This window comes from Armigeres subalbatus, chromosome 1, assembly GCF_024139115.2.
Source record: "Armigeres subalbatus isolate Guangzhou_Male chromosome 1, GZ_Asu_2, whole genome shotgun sequence".
NCBI classification, from domain to species: domain Eukaryota; kingdom Metazoa; phylum Arthropoda; class Insecta; order Diptera; family Culicidae; genus Armigeres; species Armigeres subalbatus.
Window position 1 is genome coordinate 3,802,946 of NC_085139.1, and position 22,098 is coordinate 3,825,043.

Consider the following 22,098-nt stretch of genomic DNA (forward strand, 5'->3'; position numbering starts at 1 on the left):
ACCCCATTCTTTCGAAAGGGAACCGTCCAGTGTAGCGATGCTCATGGTTCATAAATTCGGTGTTTAGCAACTAGGTGACATATCTTCGAAGAGCTTTCCTGTTGCCCCTCTTTTCAAGCGCCTCGCAATGGAGCTGATTATGTTGGCTGTGGAGGAGTGCCAGCTCCTTGCTCCATACCAGTGGAATCTAGCAACCCGGGGAGACTGACGCCGGCCATCGTGTGCATGACCCGATAGGGAGAGGGTTCCTATGGTTTCCGGATGTGGCGGAAGCGTATGCTGCGGATTTTAGGCAAATAGCCGCCTGCAAACGATGGCGAAATGCAAGGATGTTATCGATCATTTAGTAATTTGCATTTGATCATTTAGTAGTTTGTCAATAACTCATTCCAGAAGCTGAATTTCAAAATGTGTTGTATTGTGGACTACTAGTGCGAAGGATATTCTACAACTCTGCCTAATGGTTTGTTGTTTGAATTCCGCTAGGAATGCAGTTATAGCTATAGTTTCAGTAACTTAGACTAAATGATAACAAAATTCCAATAATTTAGTTAGACCTACTGCAACTAGCGCTATAACTCCGTTGTTAGTTTAATTCCAACAACGAACTATTAGCACCTATTAGGCAAAGTTGTAGAAAAACTTTTGCACAAGAAGTCCACCATACAACACATTTTGAAATTTAGCTTCTGTAATGAATTATTGAACGCAAATTACTAAATGATCGATAACATCCTTGGCGAAATGGGAGGACACCTTCTTCGGCGCAGGCAGCTTCAGTGGGTATGGAAGCAAAAAATCCGGAAGCTATGTGGAGGAATCGGTTGAAGACGGCTTCGCCGCTGCTTGGGTTTGAATACGCGTTCGCACCGGAGTGTCTCCGACTACCACAAGCAGGATGTCACCCACGTAGACTAAGATGAAGGTGTTCTTGGCGAGGCCATTGAAGACCCCATACATGACAACCGGAAGCAGGGATGCCACAAGGACAGGTCCTGGAGGCGGAATTGCCGATAAACACCCCGAAGGACTGGCGGGAAAGGAAGTCGTGATGTTTAACAGAGATCATCACCGCTGCTAATCATGTGAGATTTTTTTCATCGGCTTTTTTCGGTGAACATTAATCAAACTAAGCAATTACCGGACGTTTTGACCTACTAATACGTTCGGTCATCATCAGCGAATCATGCTATAGAGAGAATCTACTCCCATGATGGGTATTAGTAGGTCGAAATGTCCGGTAATTGCTTAGTTTGATTAATGTTCACCGAAAAAAGCCGATGAAAATAATCTCACATGAGGAAGTCGTGCACAAAAGCTAGGATGTTACCAGTGAAACCCCATCACTAGTTGGTCCTTGTGTGGTTAAACGCCTCCGGAATATCCAGAGAAGCTAGATCGATCGATTTACCTTGGTCAAAGGCGCTGTGGAGTACGTCTCCCAATCCGGCAAAGTACGAAATAACCACATACCCAGGCTGTTGGTGGAAACCAAGTCTTCCGTCAGACTCAAGATTTTCTCGTAGCCTACGGTTCACCACCCTAGTAGCACAATTTAGATCGATTTTGTTGCAGCAACTCCAATGTAACTGGACCAGTCATTGTAACTGGTATATGACGAGTGTGCTACTCGGGCAACCTCTCGACGACCTTGGATACACAGAAGGTCAGCGAGAAAGTGATGCAAAATACACCCCGAGTGCATTGGCCACATTCGGCGGATCGGAAATAGTACACCCAACCAGCGACTGTTAGATTTTCTAACAATTCTGTATAAGAACCTAACAAAACCTGTATAAGAACTGGGCATATACGAAATTGTTAGATTATTGTACAAAAAATGTAAGCTTACGAACAAATATTGTAAGAAAAGCTTGCAAAATTGTAAGGCCTCATACCATTATCGTATAAGAATCTAGCCTTTTCGCATATGCCCAGTTCTTATACAGGTTTTAGAAGATTCTTATACAGAATTGTTAGAAAATCTAACAACCACCGATTGGGTTTAAGGTCTTGTAGACGGAAGAAGATCTACCCTTGCCACTTAGTGCATTGACTTTCCCCCATAGTTCGGCGGTGGATAGGACCGAATTGATGGAGTCAAGAAAGTCCTCCCATTGCACTAATTTTTAATGGCGTCTTCGAAGACCGTTTAGCACTCATAGTGTTTTTGTTTGTAGTTTTCCAATGCACTTACCTTTCTCGGGTGCCCAGGGGAAAGCCTCCTGAGCGCTCGGAGGGCTTCCCTTCTGGATTTAACAGCACGACGCGTTTCGTCCGACCACCAACGAAGAGCTTTGCGTCTTGGCCGAGAACTGGTCTGAAGGATGAATAGACCAACGGTGTTGAGGACGATCTTGGACAAGTCGAGAAACGTAAGCGGGATAGTGTGCTCCAACGCGCGTTGAATGCTGCTATCGAACGACTCCCATCAGTCGCCGGCATCATAACGTCATCGTGGCGTCTTAGAAGTGGTAGAGGGAGAGGCGTTAGCAGTGATCGAAATTAGAAAATGGTTGCTTCCATAGAAGTCGGAAGCAACCTCCCAATTTAACATGGGAAGGAGAAGCCGGCTGATGATGATCACTTCGATGGGGGTGGCCGAATGGCCATTAAAAAGGTTGATGAATCAGCGTTCAGGGGAACTAGATCTGCCTCCTCGAAATCTTCGAGTAGGGCAACACCACGGGGGTCCGACCTTGTACTTCCCCAGGTCGGATGGTGGGCGTTCATATGTAAGTCCCAAAAGAAGAAAGAGAGACGAGCTATCACTGATGATGTCACTCGCCTTTTGTTTGATGGCGGCGAATACTAGGTAGACATTCACAATGCTAATAGGAATGCTTCCCTTGAGACGGACTCCAACGACTGGGAGGTCTTCACGAAACTGAAGAACGTGAAAGGGGATCTCCCGGAAGATCTCTATCGCAATGGAGTGCCGGATATTTGCACCTACCATGCAAACCCATTTGTATATGCATCCGAGGGAACGATCGATGGAGGTGAGATGGTGGTGAGATGCGGTTGACCTCTTGGAGAGCTATAATCCAGGATGAACTATTGTTTGTCAACATTTCTAGGTTGAGCAGGTTGTTCTAAAAGCTGTTGATATTCCACTGAAGACAAAGAGATTATAAAAGAGGCACAAGTGTTTACAAGATCCGTACCCGACGCAGGTAGGGGCGATGGTGACGTTGTATCAGTTGTGTTACGCTGATCAGAAGTGAATTCACTCAACCCGAGACTCCAACCCGAGTGATATGTCCTAACACTACCAGCATGTCACAAAATCAATTCCAGGTCCTTGAGCAACACATACTCATAGCATCCGTACTAACTTCTCGATTCTCTTGGTTGATCAGCTTGCTGCTACTCGGTGGCTTGCGTCCCACGTCGTCCGTCGGGGAAGAACAAAGCGTCCCGATAATATCTGACAGGAATCACTTGCTTCCCATAGTGTCCTCCGGAGGTTGCTTGCAGAGGGATAAAGCGTCCCTCTTCCATCTATTTTCCGGGGTCGGGGGTGTTCTTCAGTTGATGAACGATGAACTGCGATGAACTTAATACAAAATTAAAAATGACTATATTAAAGATACAGAAAAAAAGTTCCGTTGTAGGAAAGACGTCCGCACTGAGGGGGGCCCGTCTACCGGAGGATCTGGATAGGTTCTTCATGCTTGGCGAGTCTTCGTCCACTGAATGCCGGGGTCGACCCGGTTGTTTCAGTGGGGTCATAAAGTCCGGTCTACCGGCGCCCCGACTACCCAAGGCACCGTGGATGCTTTGTTCGTCCGATGCCATCCAAAGGTTCCAGTTGGGGTATGGCGACCGGTCCTTGACTGTCTGGATTAGGCCACGGCTCAAGGATTGTAGCAGTGTTTGTTGTTTATTTCACGTTGGAGGCAACAGGGTGGTGCGTGTTGGCGTATGTATTGAAGACGTGGTTAAGGTTTGGCGGAAGGACCGGAGTATTTCTGTAGCCTCTAGTGTCTGGTGAAATGTCCGTAAGACTCCGTTTCAAAGTGTTGGGAACTGTAGAGCAAACGCTAACGTTAGAAGTGGTAGTTTTTAGCGATGTTTAGTTCTTAGTTAGATGTCTTTAGTTGCGTGGAATAGAAAACGTCCTGACGTGTTGGCGTTTTTATTTTGCGGGATCTGGGTAGCGGGAGGATGCTTGGCCTAAACAAATATTTTAATATTAATAGACACGATGTGCGATTCGTTTATTCAGTTGCCGATTGGCCATGCATAGCATCAGATTTGACAGGACGGTTGAAACTTCTGGCAGAAGGCAGAATATGAAATGAGGTTCCTTGTCGACTATTTCCGAGCAGGCTTTCCCATCACATGGGTTTCTTTCGCAACCCATACATACTTAGTTAGTATGCCAGTCTTCAAAACGGCGTTTCTTTTCCAACCACTGAAGCTTGGACTTGCTTACATTAGCTTCGACAAATTTGTGCTGGCGTTGTTTCACAATGGCCAGTTTTGCGTCGTAGTCGTAGTCTTGCGTCTCATGGGCTAGATATTTTCGACGATCCCACGCTTCGCAGTCTTAGAATTAATGGCTGGATTCGTTAAATCTCTCAACGTTTCAAAGGACCTAAACACTTACGAATTTTAACTTGCCAGCAGTCTTAAGTGAAGTTTTAAATTTAGGCATCGGTCCCTATATACCAGAATGAACAACCATCTATGTATTCATTAATTGGCTGCTATGAGAGTCCAATTTCCTTGATTTGAATGCTACTATGTACGTTGAATGAATGCTAACTACGTACTTCAGAAATTCGTAATGAAAGTTACGCTGTCTAAAAAAAATATTTAACGACATTTCAATAAGTCTTTTATTTGATGCACCAAACTTCACGTAATTATCGATTTATCTCTCAGGGTTTACATGCTTTTTCCTTTCATTTGCAGTCGACCACATGTATCTGGAATTTTTCCCAAATGCTACGTTCACATCGTCGACAGCCGGGTGTCCCGTGACGGCGAATTGGTAGTGGCCCGCAGCGAGATCGTCGAAGAAATCACAACCGTACTGAAGGAGTGGCAGCACCTCTACCGTAGGTTCTATCTGTACACCCACCCCGACTTCAAAGCGATCCGCCTAAAAATGCTGGAACTGATTCGGCTACGATCGCAACTGCTGTCCGGCAACCTGCCGGTGGACGAAATGAAAGACATCAAGCTGAAGGCGACTTCGGAGATCGATACCGGCAATAAGATCCTGCGGCTGGACATGGTGGTGCGAGACGAGTGCGGGAACATTCTCAACATCGACCGGACCTCAACCACACAGCTGTACGAGCACCACTTGAATGCCGTTGACCGGATTAAGCGGGCGAGTGTAAGTACTGCGGTCAACATTTGTAGATACGTCCAAAGATTCTTTAGACCTGAAAATATTCAAATTCAAGAAAACTGTTAGCATTGCATATTTTTTAGTTGTAATCCTATTTTTCATATCTCTTTAACAGACTTCAATCTCCAAAAACCGCAACGTGGAAACCTTGAACCGCCATTCCCACAACCTCCTTTTATCGGTGCACAACTTTGTGTGTCGCTTCTGCGAGGACACGGAGATTCTGTTCACGTTGTACGACGGCGAAGAGATGCGAGCCATCACCGAGAACTACGTGGTCAAGTGGAGCCGGCAGGGCGTTGCAGCCGATCTGGATCAGTTCAACAACATCAAAGTGCTGTTCACGGATCTCAGCGGAAACGACCTGAGCCGCAATCGGATATTTCTGATGGCGTACGTTGTTCGGGTGGGGGCGATGGAGGGAAAAGATACCGACACGAGGCGAAGCAGTATGGCGAATTCGTCCAACACGGGCAGTTTGAAGAGCAGGGGTCAATTAGCGAGTCAGATGAGTACTCCGGGTAGTCCGGGACCGGGGGGAGCAGCGTCGTCTGCAACATCCGGGCATGAACAGCAAATGAGGCGACCTTTCGGGGTAGCTTCGCTGGATTTGAAACCCATCATCAAAAGGTCAGAAGATTTCAAAGGTGATACCCAACTGAAGATGCCATTCATTCCATGCGAGAAGGAATCGCTGGAGAGTACGCTACGGAAGCTAATTGGAAATAAGGATCTTGGCGAAAAGAGTGATGCTGCGATTTGGATCAGCGTGGATATCCTGCATGGTGATATCAAACAAGTGAAGGAAGAATACCCACATTTGGTGCTGGGTAATGTGGCGTTTGCGCGGAAAATGGGATTTCCGGAAGTGATCTTCCCTGGAGACGTTCGAAACGATCTCTACCTAACGCTAGTCGGAGGAGAATTTTCCAAAGGCTCGAAGAGCAGTGATAAAAACATTGAAGTGACGGCAATGGTTTGCAACAGGGAAGGGGTTGCAATTCCCGGGGTGATCACCTACGGCGGTGGGGGATTTGCACTGAATGAGTACAAATCGGTGATCTATTATCATGAGGACAAGCCAAAGTGGAACGAAACTTTCAAGATCGATGTGCCAATCGAGGAGTTCAAGCAGTGCCATTTGAGGTTTACCTTCAAGCACCGGAGTTCGAATGAAGCCAAAGATCGCAGTGAGAAGCCATTTGGCCTATCGTACGTGCGATTGATGAACGATGATGGGACCACACTGCAACATAAGCGGCATCAGTTGCTGGTGTACAAGATCGATCAAAAGAAGTTCGATCATGATACGCAGTATAATTATCTGCAGCTGCCGGCATTAATGGACGAGCTGGCAAATATAAGCGGAGGGAAACCTTCGATGAGTGGCTTTAGTTTAGCGTCGAAGGATTGCTTTACCATAGAGACGAATTTATGCAGTACGAAGCTCACGCAGAATGTGGACATCCTTGGTTTGTTGAATTGGTCTTCCCGCAAGGAAAAGATGGAGGAATCGCTGAATGCTTTGATGAACGTCAAAGGTGAGGAAGTAGTCAAGTTCCTGCAAGACATTCTGGACGCGTTGTTCAACATTCTGGTTTTGAACGAGGACGCAGTGAAGTATGACAACTTGGTGTTCAAATGTTTACTTCGCTTGATTGAAATCGTATATGATCTGAAGTATCAGCATTTCCAGTCGGTATTGGATCTTTACATTAACGAGAGTTTTTCGGCGACGTTGGCCTATGAGTAAGTTCGCATCTTTTCAAGGAATTTTATAAATTTTTAATGCGTGATTTCTTTTTCAGAAAACTGATCAACGTAGTCCAAACGCACATCAAAAACGCAATCAACAACGTCAGCAGTGAGCGATCGAGCTCGATCAGTATCTACGCCATCAACGAAAATGATGAAACCCTCTATCGCACCACGAAATATCTTCAGTACATCATGAAGTTCATTATTCGGTCGCGCATTTTGTTCTCCGACCTAAACCAAGGAAAAGATCGGGAACTGTTCGAAACCATGTTGGAAGACTTGTTGGAGTCGTTCATCGAGCTGATCAAGTACCAGAACGATCTGTTGAAGTCGCAAGGTGCCCTCCTAAAGTACCTGCACATAATCGCGTCCGATTTGATGCAGGTATACGACCCCATCAAGTTGAGCCAACGAATAGTGGACATCATAACGAACGTCCCGACCGGGAGGTTAAATCAGTCCAAGATGACCTGCATCAAAGACGTGGTCGATTCCAAGCTGTTCAAGCTGCCCCAGTGTCGCGCGATTCTGTTGCCGGTGTTCTGTCGGCAGATCAAGGACAAGCTGGAGAGCAAGGAAGAGGTAAGTTTTCACAGTGCCGTTGGTCGAATTATCTAAATCGAGGATTGCTGCATGAGATTCCATGTGTTCGTGATCGTGTTCATGTGTCTGTCCTACCTTAATTGCGCGCGCTGCACTGAAGTCGAATCCGATCGAACAAAAAAAAAAGCACACACCTTTGCATCCTGCCTCTTGATTTTGTGTTTCGTTTTTAAGCAAATTTCTTTGGTTCTGTTTGTCCAACTAAAGCTAATTATATTTACGATCCTTGTGTTTGTTTATGTATGCTTGCTGTCTTGCCGCGCTCGTGCTATCCCTCTAGCTACAACCTTTTGCGTGACTGTGTCTAGCGTCTTTCTCGCCTATGTTGTGTGTTGTTCAAACATTTCCCATCTCACATTATCATTCGCGTATGTTACATCACAATCATCGTCACTCATGGAGAAAGGTCATCAACATCATCCCCAGAACATCTACGAAGGCATGGCAGTAATTTGCACCTTCTTAAGCGACCGGGAGTTCATTGATATGGAGGTGGAAGCTAACACCTGCGTATAGACGACGTGTCTCCCGGAATTTCAAGAAAACGTTTGTATGATAACTGATTGTATATTTTCCTTATTGTCCTTCTAAAGTATTAATTTCCCCGTGTTGATTGTTCATGTCCAATCAATTAACTTAGTAGAAGTCCACCTACCAGCAATAGTTTTTAAGAATCTAATATAATGATGGTTCAGCCTATTACTACTTAGCAAAATTTATTCCTATTCCATTTATTCTTTAGTGCTAAGAGAATTATCGTTCTGAATACTCAAAATTAATAAATAAAATTTGTAGATCCTGAAATTATTCCATTTCAATTTTATAGCAATGCTGATTTATGTGCCATATGTTCAACAAATTTTAATTCTTAGGATTCATTGATAAATATTTGCTGAGATCTCGTCCTTAATATGTTGACTAAGAGCTCGGTTGTGCGAATTTCATCAAACCTGTTGCTAAAATTTCCACAAACCGTATAATTTATAAATTCCGTACACTTAATAAATATGGTATCAATTGAATGTTGAATTTTTAATAAGTTTATGCAGGAATTCTTTAGAGGTATCACGGAATTTCGAAATTCAATCATTGCCAGCATTAAATAATTTGGTTTCACAATTGTAACTGAAATTTGGGGGCGGAATAGTCTGGGTATTCCACACTTCACGTAGGGAACGTTAACTGCAAACAAGCTTTAGATCGAATATACTATATCAACAATATAGATCACTCTGGTTGACACCGACGGACAACACAGTAGCGACGCGGTGTCATAAAGTGTAGGCAATAGTAATAAAAACATTCCGAAGCGTGTTTAAAAGTATGATACAATGTGCAGTATAACATGTCGAAATAATATGCTAGAAATCTTCTTTGACCTCATTTGTATATCTTAGTTTGAAAATATTTTTTTTAACCCTCTCTTTCCCACGACTTTTTTCAAAGATTTCATTAGGAAGGAATCATTTGTGAAAAAAAAAGCTAGAACAAAAGTTATTTGGCATAGCTTAAATTAGTGGAAAACGAAAAAAAAGGTTTTGATTGTAAATCAATAGCTACTTGATTGTTTTCAATAGTTTCACTATTTTTACTCGAAATTGATTATACTTGTAGTCTAATAAAACCATAAAGTTGTGCCACGAACTGCTTTTTGTTGTTGAAATAAATCGATGAATGTTGGAAGGTGTAAAATTTGATGGAGCTCTAAAGCAAACTTTTATGGGATTCCCTGGTCATCGTTTTCAGCAGTCAGTTATCCCAAAGGACAAACCGTCGAATAAGCAAATTTAAAAAATCTTCTATGTAATCTACCTGAATGAAACAAAATGTTGAATAATATGTTTAGAAGATGTTTCTCTATATGTATACTAAAATCTAGAACCTAAAGGTTCGAAAGCCTCTATTTGAGAAACATGAACGCCATTTTCTAAACAGCTCAATAACTTCGCAGCTCCCATGCAAAAGGAGGTTTACTACATTTCGAGAGGTTTCGAAGCCTTTCCAGAGGCTCGGAAGCCTTCTTTCAATAGACTCGGAAGCCTCCTTTCAAGAGGCTCGGAAGCCTCCTTTCAAGAGGCTCGGAAGCCTCCTTTCAAGAGGCTCGGAAGCCTCTTTTCAAGAGGCTCGGAAGCCTCCTTTCAAGAGGCTCGGAAGCCTCCTTTCAAGAGGCTCAGGAAGCCTCCTTTCAAGAGGCTCAGAGCCTCCTTTCAAGAGGCTCAGAAGCCTCCTTTCAAGAGGCTCAGGAAGCCTCCTTTCAAGAGGCTCAGGAAGCCTCCTTTCAAGACAACTCAGGAAGCCTCCTTTCAAGAGGCTCAGGAAGCCTCCTTTCAAGAGGCTTGGAAGCCTCCTTTCAAGAGGCTTGGAAGCCTCCTTTCAAGAGGCTCAGAGCCTCCTTTCAAGAGGCTCAGGAAGCCTCCTTTCAAGAGGCTCAGGCCTCCTTTCAAGAGGCTCCAGAGCCTCCTTTCAAGAGGCTCAGGAAGCCTCCTTTCAAGAGGCTCAGGCCTCCTTTCAAGAGGCTCAGAGCCTCCTTTCAAGAGGCTCAGGAAGCCTCCTTTCAAGAGGCTCAGGCCTCCTTTCAAGAGGCTCAGAAGCCTCCTTTCAAGAGGCTCAGAAGCCTCCTTTCAAGAGGCTCAGAGCCTCCTTTCAAGAGGCTCAGGAAGCCTCCTTTCAAGAGGCTCAGAAGCCTCCTTTCAAGAGAGCTCAGAAGCCTCCTTTCAAGAGGCTCAGAAGCCTCCTTTCAAGAGGCTCAGAAGCCTCCTTTCAAGAGGCTCAGAAGCCTCCTTTCAAGAGGCTCAGAAGCCTCCTTTCAAGAGGCTCAGAAGCCTCCTTTCAAGAGGCTCAGAAGCCTCCGTTCAAGAGGCTCAGAAGCCTCCTTTCAAGAGGCTCGGAAGTCTCCTTTCAAGAGGCTCGGAAGCCTCCTTTCAAGAGGCTCGGAAGCCTCCTTTCAAGAGGCTCGGAAGCCTCCTTTCAAGAGGCTCGGCAGCCTCCTTTCAAGAGGCTCGGCAGCCTCCTTTCAAGAGGCTCGGAAGCCTCCTTTCAAGAGGCTCGGAAGCCTCCTTTCAAGATGCTCGGAAGCATCCTTTTGAAATCCACGATCGAAAATGTGTTGATTCCTAAACGAAACGAAAACGACGAAAACTTGCTATAAGTTGAGATTTATCAAACCTTTCGTGTCTATATACCTGTTTTTTGTCGGAAAATATAACGTTATGTTGTTATGTTATGTTTTGTTATCATGAAATAAACGAATTAAAAACAAAACATTGTACGCCATATATTGCTTGAATAATCGGTAGACGAATGAGTCATCTCTTCAGTCCCCTGTTCGCGTGTCTTCCAAGGGTGGTCTCATTTTCCCCTGCATCAGCAGAAGTTTAAATTTCAAGGGTCATGTAAATCATGAAAACCCGAGCAAAAAATTTTTTACGAGAATTTATTTAGAGGGTTGATGTCTTTAGCAAAGTTGTAGAGTATGTTATTTTGAACATCTTTGCTGGATACCTGATACTTTAGACTAAAATTTGTAGGAGAAATCGCTTCAATTTAGTGAACTAACCTCAAACTCGTTTTTTGAGCTTTTCCATGTTCCATGTATCAATTAATCAACTCAGTATGTTCCGTGAAATTTCATTTCATTTTGCAGCGTTTAGTAATGAGAGCGCAAGTCAATCCAAGGCCGATAATAGAGAGGATAATGAAAGAAGAGTCCTTGCAGACCACTTGAACGTCATGGGGTAGGATAAGGATGGGGTGAAGTGAGGTTCGGATTTGGAATCGACTCAACACTAATGCAAAATGTAATTGAATGCAAACTACTCAATAATCAAAGGCTATTTAATTTGTTATCTTTATGTGACCACATTGAAAATATAAAAAAATATTGCGTATTAGTGTTCTATTTTATAACTTTTATTTATGCAGAAAGAAAATAATTAACTTTGTTTGTTCTGGGTGTAGGGTATGCGTTCGTCAAATCACTTTGTTTACCTAAGTCATTGTTTCGTCAATGTTCTTAAGCTGTGTCGACACTACAAACTCAATGTAAGATATATCATGTAAAAGTGGAAACTGTTAAAGAATTTAGTTTGTTCTATTATAATTTTTTTGTCAAGGTTGCCTATAACTTTAAACTGTTCTAACAAGTAGCTTTATCGTTGATTAATTACGGTGATTATCTATTAAGTTCTAATCAAGGTCAGCTATAGGATTCACTTTTCGCAGCTTCATCACGCCTATTGCCTATCTAATTGTAAAAATGATCGAGAATGAAGCCGTTATAAGATTGTTCTTATACTATCATTATAATGTGTGGTATTTTTTATTATTGCTATTCAAAATGAAGCATAACAAAATAAAACTGGCACCATGTTCCTAGTTTCGAAAAAACTTCTACTCAGTGAATCCAGCAGTCAATTCCCTGCGAATGTTTTGAATACTTTGTTTTTTTAATGAATCTATCTAGCTAAATGTAAGCGTGGCTACGACTCAGCGTCACAGGGAACGCATAAGAAAAGTATTGCCGAAAAGAAGAGAACTCACATCATTATCACTGATGAAAAAGGCCTCTGCCTGACTGCACTACCATTCAAGGCTCCAAGACACGATGTCCGTTGGAACACATGCACATGCGGTTTATTCAATGCCAATCGTCAATGCCAGATATGTGACGCGGCACCAAACAAAAAAAGTCAACATGTGATACCACCACGACAGAATATGTTTGCCATCTCAGTGCTATTGGCGTAAGCCCACCCATTGCATCAAGATCACATATCCGAGGGGAGGGAGGAACTCAGTATGTTCCGTGAAATTGTATATTTAAGTAAGCAATTTATATTTAACCTTTTGTCTGTGCTCTGGGGTCAATATGACCCCAGGCCACTTTGAGTGGCTGCCATTTTTTAAGTTTTCAACCGATTCTCCTAATTTTTGGTAGTTTGGTAAAACTCGCCGAGATCTGTCTCCTAGGTGCAAATTCGCTTGAAAAATCTTGAAAATATGCGCTACAGTGTCCTTTTTTCAAAAAACTTACGTTGTCTGTGCTCTGGGGTCAAATTATTTAAATTTCTATAACTATTTTAATGTTTGGCCAATTTTGGATTTTTGGGGCTGTTTCGAAAGATAATTTAATCATCTTTCAGGTCGTTACCAAATATTGACTATAGGTGGGCAGGTACATCGCGGGAGGGTTTTCGTAAAAAGGGTACAAAAACAGTGATTTTTATGCTTATTTTATTATATCTCAAAATCCTACCCATTCTGGACTGCATCTTTTCAAAAAGGTTATGCAAGAAGGCGTCTGCTTTGACATGAGACATTGATTAGTTTAGCGCTTGGTCGCCAGGTGGCGTATATTTGAATTCATTATTTTAGATTACTCAAGTAACTCCGATGTATGGAATTTTCCTCATTGTAAATATTCTTATCGCACAATTTTGAAATTTGTAAAGATGACGTCTGTAACAAAGTTCGTCTGGTGGAAATAGACTGTCATGTGACGGAATAAATAATAAGGAAATTTACAAATAGGCGGCGCTAGTGTACTTGCAATATTCTTGCATATATGAAATATTGCTTTAGCTTGAGATCCCTCATACCTACACCCAAGTTGTATTCGACAACATTGTTCAGGATGTCTAGCACTACAAAGCGGTGCTCAATATAATGAGCACTTCTTCCCATTTTTTAATTTGTGCGATAAGAATATTTACACTGAGGAGAATTCTATATATCGGAATATCTTGAGTAGTCTAAAATAATGAATTCAAATATATCAAAACCTGGCGGCCGAGTTCTAAACTTATCAACGCCTCATGCCAAAGCACATGCCTTCCTGCATAGCCTTTTTTTAAAAGTTGCAGTTCAAAATGGGTAGGATTTTCGGGTATAAGTAAAATAATCATGAAAAATCACTGTTTTTGTACCCTTGTTCACTAAAACCCCTCCCCGCGATGTACCCGCCCACCTATAGTCAATCTTTGGTAACGACCTGAAAGATGATTAAATTATCTTTCGAAACAGCCCAAAAAATCAAAAATTGGCCAAACATTAAAAAAGTTATAGCAATTTCAATTTGGGGTCAATTTGACCCCAGAGCACAGACAACGTAAGTTTTTTTGAGCACAGACAGAAGGTTAAGTAAGCAATTTAAGGAGACTCCAGCAATATACAATGAGGATATGATATGTTATAATGATTATTATGTCAAATAGGCACTATTTTATTCAATGTTTATTTTCTTTAATTGGCTCTTTTTGGCACCTAAATTTTTAATAATTTGTTAGCCCATTATGTCTAGAATAAGAAAAGAGATAAAATATAGAGGAGAAAAAACATATTTTCACATTGAAGATAACATTTTAGCAACAATGTCTCTTCAACAAAGTCAAAGCTGCTCAAAGTTTGAGGTTTATTTTGATGTTTGTTGGAATAGGGCGGCCCCACTACATTTTTAGATAAATTTTTTAACTTCTGTGTTTCTAATTTGAGCATTGTACGATGTTCTAGAAAGTTGTTCCTTATTTAGTGTTGAGGAATATTGTTGAAGAAGCTATTGTTGTATGTCGATTGTATCAGTTGACGGAGAATTTCTGCAAAATATTCTCTGGTAACGTGTTAGGGATGGATCGATGAGAATTTGCCCATACATTTTTGCAACGTTCACGGGAAATGCATTAATATGAGTCATGAATCGTATCACCACGCACCTCCAACGCCAATGACGGGAACGTTATTCGATAGTAAATCGATTTGAGATCCAGAATCTAACAACGCTTGAACTTGATATGCTTAGCCACTTTTGGATGTCGCTGTTGCAGCATGTCACGATCTAGAACAGTGCTGCTCAGCATTTTGTGCGTTTTTCCCTTAATTTACTTGTCACATAATGAAAATGAGCTTTCACCGTACAAGTTAGTACTTGGACGGAAGCTTTCAAATATATTTATCAGCTGAGGATATTGAAACGAATATTGGTGATAAAACCATTCCGAACGACTTGAACAAAGTAAAATTACATTGCGGCCCGCGGTCCGCACTTTTGTTTTTCTTTGGTCGTATCGTACGAAGTGAATTTGACACCAATATCCGTTTTATTACCTTCATAGATATATTTAAAAGCTTTCGTCCAAGTACTAACTTGTAAGGTCAAAGCTCATTTTTATTGGGTGAGAAGTAAACTAAGGGGCAAAACACCCAAAGTGCTGAGCACCACTGATCTAGTTTGTGGTTTTGAGGTTCAAGGAATTGTGGGTTCATAACCTTCCAAAATTACGTACAGCAGCCCACGTAGAAGTTCGTACAGCAGCCCACGTACAACAGCTGAGATACTCCTGTCAAACACTGATTTAGTTTTTGAAGATCGTCCACATGGCGGGTGCATTCATCGATGAGATTACAGATATCTTCTGATGACTTTCTTGAAACCTTCTTCATATTGAGCAGAGCAAGGATATGTGATTCGATTATCAGCCTTTGGTTTCCAATACGTTCTTCTAAAATATCCAAAACTCGGGCGACTTTATTGTTTTGAATCGTTTTCAAATCAATTACTTCTTCTGCATCATTCTTCAATGAATTCTCCAAATGATACAACTTGACCGCATCAGAATCTTTTGATCGTTGTATTATGTGTTGAAACATCGACTTGAAGCGTGGTCATGATTCGTAACGGCCATCAAATGTCGGCAAGGGAGTACGGAACGATTGGGCTTGAATGATAACGGGTTGATTCGATGATTGATTTACTATTTGCTTCGATCATTATTTCTGTTTTGGCAAGTGTTTGCGTTTGGTGTAAAGAGTTTCAAATTCAATGTACTTCTCTTCCTGGCATCACGGATATCGTTGTATTCTTGATAGATACTTACTTGATACTTGATGGGCTACAGCTCTTCGATGAACCTGCGCCGAATAAAGTACCCTTCTCTACTGGACTCGATCCTGGGCCAATCGCTTCCAGTCGCCCTGAACATTGAGCGCCATCAGGTCCTATTCAACTGCAAAAAGCCATCGTAACCTACGGAATCTTCCGAGATCCTTACTAAATATTATCTTCGCTTGACGTTCTTCCGGCATACGAACAACGTAACCAGCCCACCGTAGTCTGCCGTGTTGTATAAGCTTAATAATATCCAGTCCTTTATACACCTGGTACAATTCATGATTCATGCGATGCGCCAGATACCGTTCTCCTATTTACCGCCGAGTATTGTCCACAGCACCTTACGCTCAAACACTCCGAAAGATCTCCGATCAGCCTTCTTTAACGACCATGTTTCATGGCCGTATAAAACCACCGGAAGAATCAGAGTAACAGCGCGAGTTTTGTTTTCGTTTGTAGACTACGGGACTTAAGCTGGTTACGAAGTCCGTAATAAGCCCTATTTGCAGCTGCAATACGCCTTTTTACCTCGCGGGTAACATCATTATCGCACGTCACTAATGTTCCAAGATACACAAATTCTTCTACCACTTCAAATTTTTCACCATCCAGCCATTTCGCTACCACCACCACTAATGAACCCACGTTGATTGCCAGCGACCATGTACTTCGTTTTGCTAGTATTGATCGTGAGTTAAATCTTAGCTGTCTCCCTCTTAAAAGGCACAAAAGCCTCTTCCACGGCACGGCGATCAATCCCGATAATATCGATATCGTCCGCAAATCCCAGGAGCATATGTGATCTTGTGATAATGGTACCGCTTCTTTGAACACCAGCTCTCCTAAACGCTCCCTCGAGCGCTATATCGAATAGTACCAGAGTGCATCATCCTGCTTTAATCCATCTAAGGTAACAAATGACGTCGACATTTCATCCGCAACCCTTACACTTGATTTCGATAACGTTATACGAATCAGGCGTATCAGTTTCGCCGGAAAACCATGTTCAAGTTTGATTTGCCATAATACATTCCGTTTCACTGAATTGTACGCCGCCTTGAAATCAATAAACAGATGATGTGTCTGCAAGTTGTACTCCCGGAATTAATCAAGGGTTTGTTTCAGGGTAAACATTTGATCCGTCGTTGATCGGCTCTCACGAAAACCTGCTTGGTATTCGCCGAAGAAGGACTCTTCAAGCGGTTTCAATCTGTTAAACAGAATACGGGACTTAATTTTGTACGCCGAATTAAGGAGGGTTATTCCTCGATAATTGGCGCACTCTAGTCGGTGCCCTTCCTAAAGAGAGGGCAAATGAGTCCGTCCAACCAGCTAGCAGGCATTTCCTCGTCTACCCATATTTTCGACATAATATGGTGCAGAACTAAAGCTGCTCACTGCCATGTTTGAGAAGTTCAGCCGGGAGCTGGTCCTTCCCCGCAGCCTTATAGCCTATTCAGATTGGGCTATTTATGACTTTGTTAAGTGAGAGGGTATCCAATTATTACGAGGTGTTCAGACTGCAGCAAGATAATATATCTTGACGTTTCCATGCTTCCTCATTTGCACGCTAATACAGGGTTGAATTCAAGGAGAGTTTTAAAATTTAATTTGCGAAATCAAGCATTTGTGTGGCGACAATTGAACATTTTTTCTGAACAAAGTTTCTACGAAAAAAAAATATAAAAAAATATGAAAAGGAATTTTCGAAGAATATTTGAAGCTCTCATTAAGGATAATAAGCGAAGCTACATTCAGTAGTTAGGTGCGCCGCTCTTCGGGGAATCAGACTATTCCTCAATTTATTTTTAAGTTTAAAAAGTATTTTGATTCTGTACTATGATCGAACGGAGATTTGATAGAAAAATTTAGATACTTTTGGGAATTCTCACAAATAAATAAAAAATGGACGATTGGACCAATTTTCAAGAAATATTATCGAACTAAAATGTATTTCCACCAGTATCTCCATGTATGAAGGGCATCTCAGCAATTTATTTTTTTTTTCAAAAATGGAAACTGAACCATTGCGTTCTACTCGACAATCAATGATACAGCTTCTAACAAAATCGAATCGTGTGAATGTGATATAATTTAAACTGGATTTTGGATGAATTAATGCATTACCAATCCATGTTTTATTTAAGGTTATTCTACTTTATATATATAATCAAATCGTACAGTTGTCCCACGTGAAAAATGTTGAAATCCAAAGTATATTGAGCCATTCAAGGAGCAGAATTAAAACAATTTATGAAATCATGTTTATTCATCAGATATATTCGTTTTACAACCATTCCTACGTTTTAAATTGTCTTCCGCATTGGCCCTTGAACTTTGAAAATTTATTCGATTTGTTCTATAAAATCTAGGTTTAAGTTAAATACTTCATGTTAATTCTAGAGAGCATCTGTTTTTTAAACAATTCATGTTGAATAAGTGGAGAATAAATAATTATCATCATTATTTTTCATCATATAAAATGCTTTCCACAAAACCATCACAATCCGAGTCATTCTTCAGCGCTCAGAAGATTTCCATCGAACATGCATTCGACCCTGCTGCGACGGAAAGAGCATGACTGTCAACTTCTGAAACGAAATGAAAACAGAGAGAATTTTCTCTCTGGCAAAGAAAACGTGACGCTTGTCAGGTTTGTTTTGTTGAATTTCTCCCTGCATTCCAGTTAGAACGAAAGCTCTCTCGTAATAATTGTTCGTAATAAATTCTTCGTGACTCTTTTTAGCGGGTATCTTTTGACAGCGCAAAATGTATGGAATATTACGTAAATAATGACATCATAAAGCGTATTTACCCTGAAACGCCAATTATTATGTCATTAATGGCGTAATCTGAATAGGCTATTATTGTGTTTCAGCTCTTTAACAGTTTTTTTTAACCTCATCCAGTGTAGGTGACTACATAGATTGTCCATCGTCGCTAAAATTTATTCTGCTCACCGATGCACCGTCACTTCCACAATTCAACAAAGTCTCGAAGTGTTGCTTCCCACCTGGCAGCCAATTCGGTTTTATCTGTCTGCAAATTCTCTTCTTGGTTGTTGCACATGACGCTTTCTACGCACACCATTGACAGACTCATAAAACCTCCGCATATCATTCTGCTCCATTTTTCCTGCGCCACACTAATAACTTGTTCTTCGTACTCTTTTTCTTCCTGCGGTGGGTTCGTTTTTCGGCTGCTCTTGCTTCCTTGTACCGATCTCTATTCGATCGGGTACCCGACACCAACATCCGTCTTCTGGCAACGTTCTTCTCGTCCGTCACTCTCTGACACTCCATATCGAACCAACCCGTTCTGGGTCGCCTCTGTGCAGTGCCTAGCACTTCTCGTGCTGTTGTGCTCACCGCTCCATGGATCGACTCCCATAGATCTTTGATGTTGTCGCTAACGTTGATTGCACTTATCCGTTCGTCGAGCTTCTGGTGGTACTCAGCCGATACTCCTTCTACCGACAATCGCTGGATATTGTAACGCATCGTTCGCTGTGATCTTTCGTTCGATACAGTTGACAACCGTGATCGAATATTACTGACAACGAGGTAGTGATCAGAGACCTCTGAATGTCCGCACATCGATAACATCCGAGAAATGGCGCCCATCCACCAGAACATGGTCTATCTGGTTGCAAGTTTCACCATTTGGGTGTCTCCAGGTGTGCTTTCGGATGTTCTTTCGTGCAGAGTAGGTGCTACTGATGGCCATACCTCTGGCAGCGGCGAAATTTACTAGCCGTAGGCCGTTGTCAATTGCTAGCGGAGTGAAGGCTTTCCCTACCGATTACGGGACGGAAAAAGTCCTCTCTACCGACCTGAGCGTTAGCGTCTCCGATAACAGTTTTCACGTCATGCTTTGGGCACTCCCCATAGGCTTTATCAAGACATTCATAAAACGTGTCCTTCACGTCGTCGCATTTATCGTTTGTCGGTGCGTAAACGTTGATTAGGCTGTAATTGAAGAATTTGATTGTGGGGTCCACGGCTCGGAATTCGCGTTCTCCGGATCTGGGCAATCGGACTTCTTGAATAGCGGCCACGTTCACTCGAACCTTCTGCAGTTCGCGAGCCAGAAGGCTCACTCGTCCAGGTTCATTTAGGATCCTGACATTCCAGGTACCGAGTTTCCAATCATAGTCCTTATTTCGTTGCCGGGACGGTTGCCAAAAATAACGTTCTCTTTTTCTTCTATCTCCATTTTTCGTGGTATTTGAGAGGCTTCAGTAAGCTACCTTACCGGGGTCGCGTTACCTACATCGCGATGATGGGGCTGCCACCTTAGGTATAGCTGACGCGATACAGCATTTCGTTTATCAGCCGCTGGGTACCAGACAGACGCTGTTTGAGCCGCACCTCCTGGTGAACAGACGCTCAAGGCGCACCTTATCACTCTAGCTGATGTCAGGAAGACAAGAGTGCCCAGGTTGCACTACCAGCTAAGTACACAACCCTTAGCTGGCGGTCTTTTGTCATCGGACGATTCCACCGTTGCTATATTATTTAATTCTACTGAACCCAAGCCACTGCCGTGTGATGGCGGGTTTCTTCGCACGATTGTGCTCACTTTAACTGGTCACTTCTACCGTTACGCTGAGATGTGGATACTCATATCGCCAGCCTCGGTACAACACTGTAGCTGATAATATGACGTCCCTAATCCCGAATCCCAAGGTGTCAGGCGACTCGTACCGAGGCAGGCAGTTAACGGAGCCTGTAATGCTGGGTAGACACTTTTTCGTGGTGCATTACGGAGTAAGATTTACCACATTGTGCTCTAGTTCTTACTATTCTTATTAATACTTATGAGTGATGGTCGGAAGAGTAAGGAACGATTATAATTTGCTTTTACATGACTCATCTTTTTGCCTTTCTTGTACAACAAAGTTGTACCGAAAGGCTATCATTTCACTCCGAAAACGAACTTTTTATAGAAGCTTCAGAGACCCATAGTGTTATATACCATTCGACTCAGCTTGATGAGCTGAACAAATGTCCGTCTGTCCGTGTGTATGTATGTGTGTATGTGTGTGTGTATGTGTGTGTGTATGTGTGTGTGTATGTGTGCACAAAAGCGAAGAAAAACATTAGACAACTTTTCATATAGTAATCATTAATCGATTTTCTCGCAACAAGTTTCATTCGACAGGGGGCAAAAGCTAGTTGATCACTATTGAATTTTAAAACGATCGACCATTGCGTTTAAAAGTTATAAAGAAAATGGTACATCGAACCATATTCACCATATAAGCTTGGTGTCTTGGCTAAAAGCGAGAAAGGCAGTATCACTACTCGGTGAATTAAGTTGGGTTTGTTTGTATAGAGTCAATGGAGTAAATTATAAAAATGTAACTCAATCTTAGGCTGGTTTCGAAGCCGACGACATGAATCTACAAGCTCCAGAGCGCTGATTAATTAGGAAAGAAGCGGGCACGAATTTGGTGGATCTGCTGAACCCTCTGACTGATTAGAGCTCTGTGTATAAAGATGAGATTCAAAAATGCCAAAACGCAATGAAATCAGATCTCTATACAAAAACGAATTCGGAACTCATTAGAAGAAGCAAAAATATGTTTGAACTTCAGTACCGATGCATGGCCAATAGGGTAGAGAACCATTTGGGCAGCACCCCCTATTCCCGTCAACAACGTTAATTACTCGAGCGCATTACACCCGAATTACTTGTTTTTAGTACATGGTTAGTTTCTGTCGATATCTAGTGCTGCACAAACAATCAAGCCATTTGGTTGGAACGAGTCGAGTTCTCGAAGGGTATAAATAGCGGCACCTTCATCTACAGAGGCCTTACATTAAGCTTGAGAAATATCTGAATAAAAACGATTACTTCGTTTCTTCTCAATAGAAATGGATCAGAATGACATGCACTAAACAAGTGACACAGGTATAATACTAAAGTTCAATGAAATGGACGCAGTGGTTCATCCCTTAAAAAAAAACTGATCACTTTCGGTCCGAGGGCTCCCGGCATCCGGTGGTTCGAAAGACCAATTTATGTTCGTTTTATTACTTGGTTTTCACGGATATTTGGGAATGTAACACTCGCGACGGACTGAAGAGAAGAACACTTTATTTCTAAATTAAACAGCAACTGGCTTCGGATGACTTTTATTCTATTCGATATCACACGGACTCGACTGCTCCGCGCGCGAGTTTGATTACTACTGCCTATGGTAGGTATCTTGGAGAGTTCGAGTGCCTAGTGTCCTCTTGATATTCAGAGATTAATTAACGGCGAGTTATTATAAATTCAGTAGAAAATCGAATTATAGCCGCTATCAAAATTGGATTTTTCTCACAATCCATACGTTAAACCTAATTTCGGAAGTGGTGCGCTGTATAGCACATCACAAAATGAAAACAGCGCACCACTTCCGAAGTTAGGTTTAACGTATGGATTGTGAGAAAAATCCAACTTCGTTAGCGGATATAATTCGGGTTTGCACTGAATTGAT

The 22,098-nt window shown here is 42.1% G+C and overlaps 1 protein-coding gene across 7 annotated transcripts in view; it reads left to right on the forward strand.

Moving 5' to 3' along the window:
• LOC134219917 (dedicator of cytokinesis protein 1) overlaps positions 1-22,098 on the forward strand; it is a 190,360-nt gene that overhangs the window by 134,063 nt on the left and 34,199 nt on the right. For all 7 annotated transcript variants that reach the window (XM_062698825.1, XM_062698831.1, XM_062698837.1 and 4 more), the window contains exons 3-5: positions 4,924-5,353; positions 5,484-7,117; positions 7,177-7,708. In XM_062698825.1, coding sequence (XP_062554809.1) covers positions 4,924-5,353; positions 5,484-7,117; positions 7,177-7,708 — 2,596 coding nt within the window. The remainder of the gene's footprint in view (positions 1-4,923; positions 5,354-5,483; positions 7,118-7,176; positions 7,709-22,098) is intronic.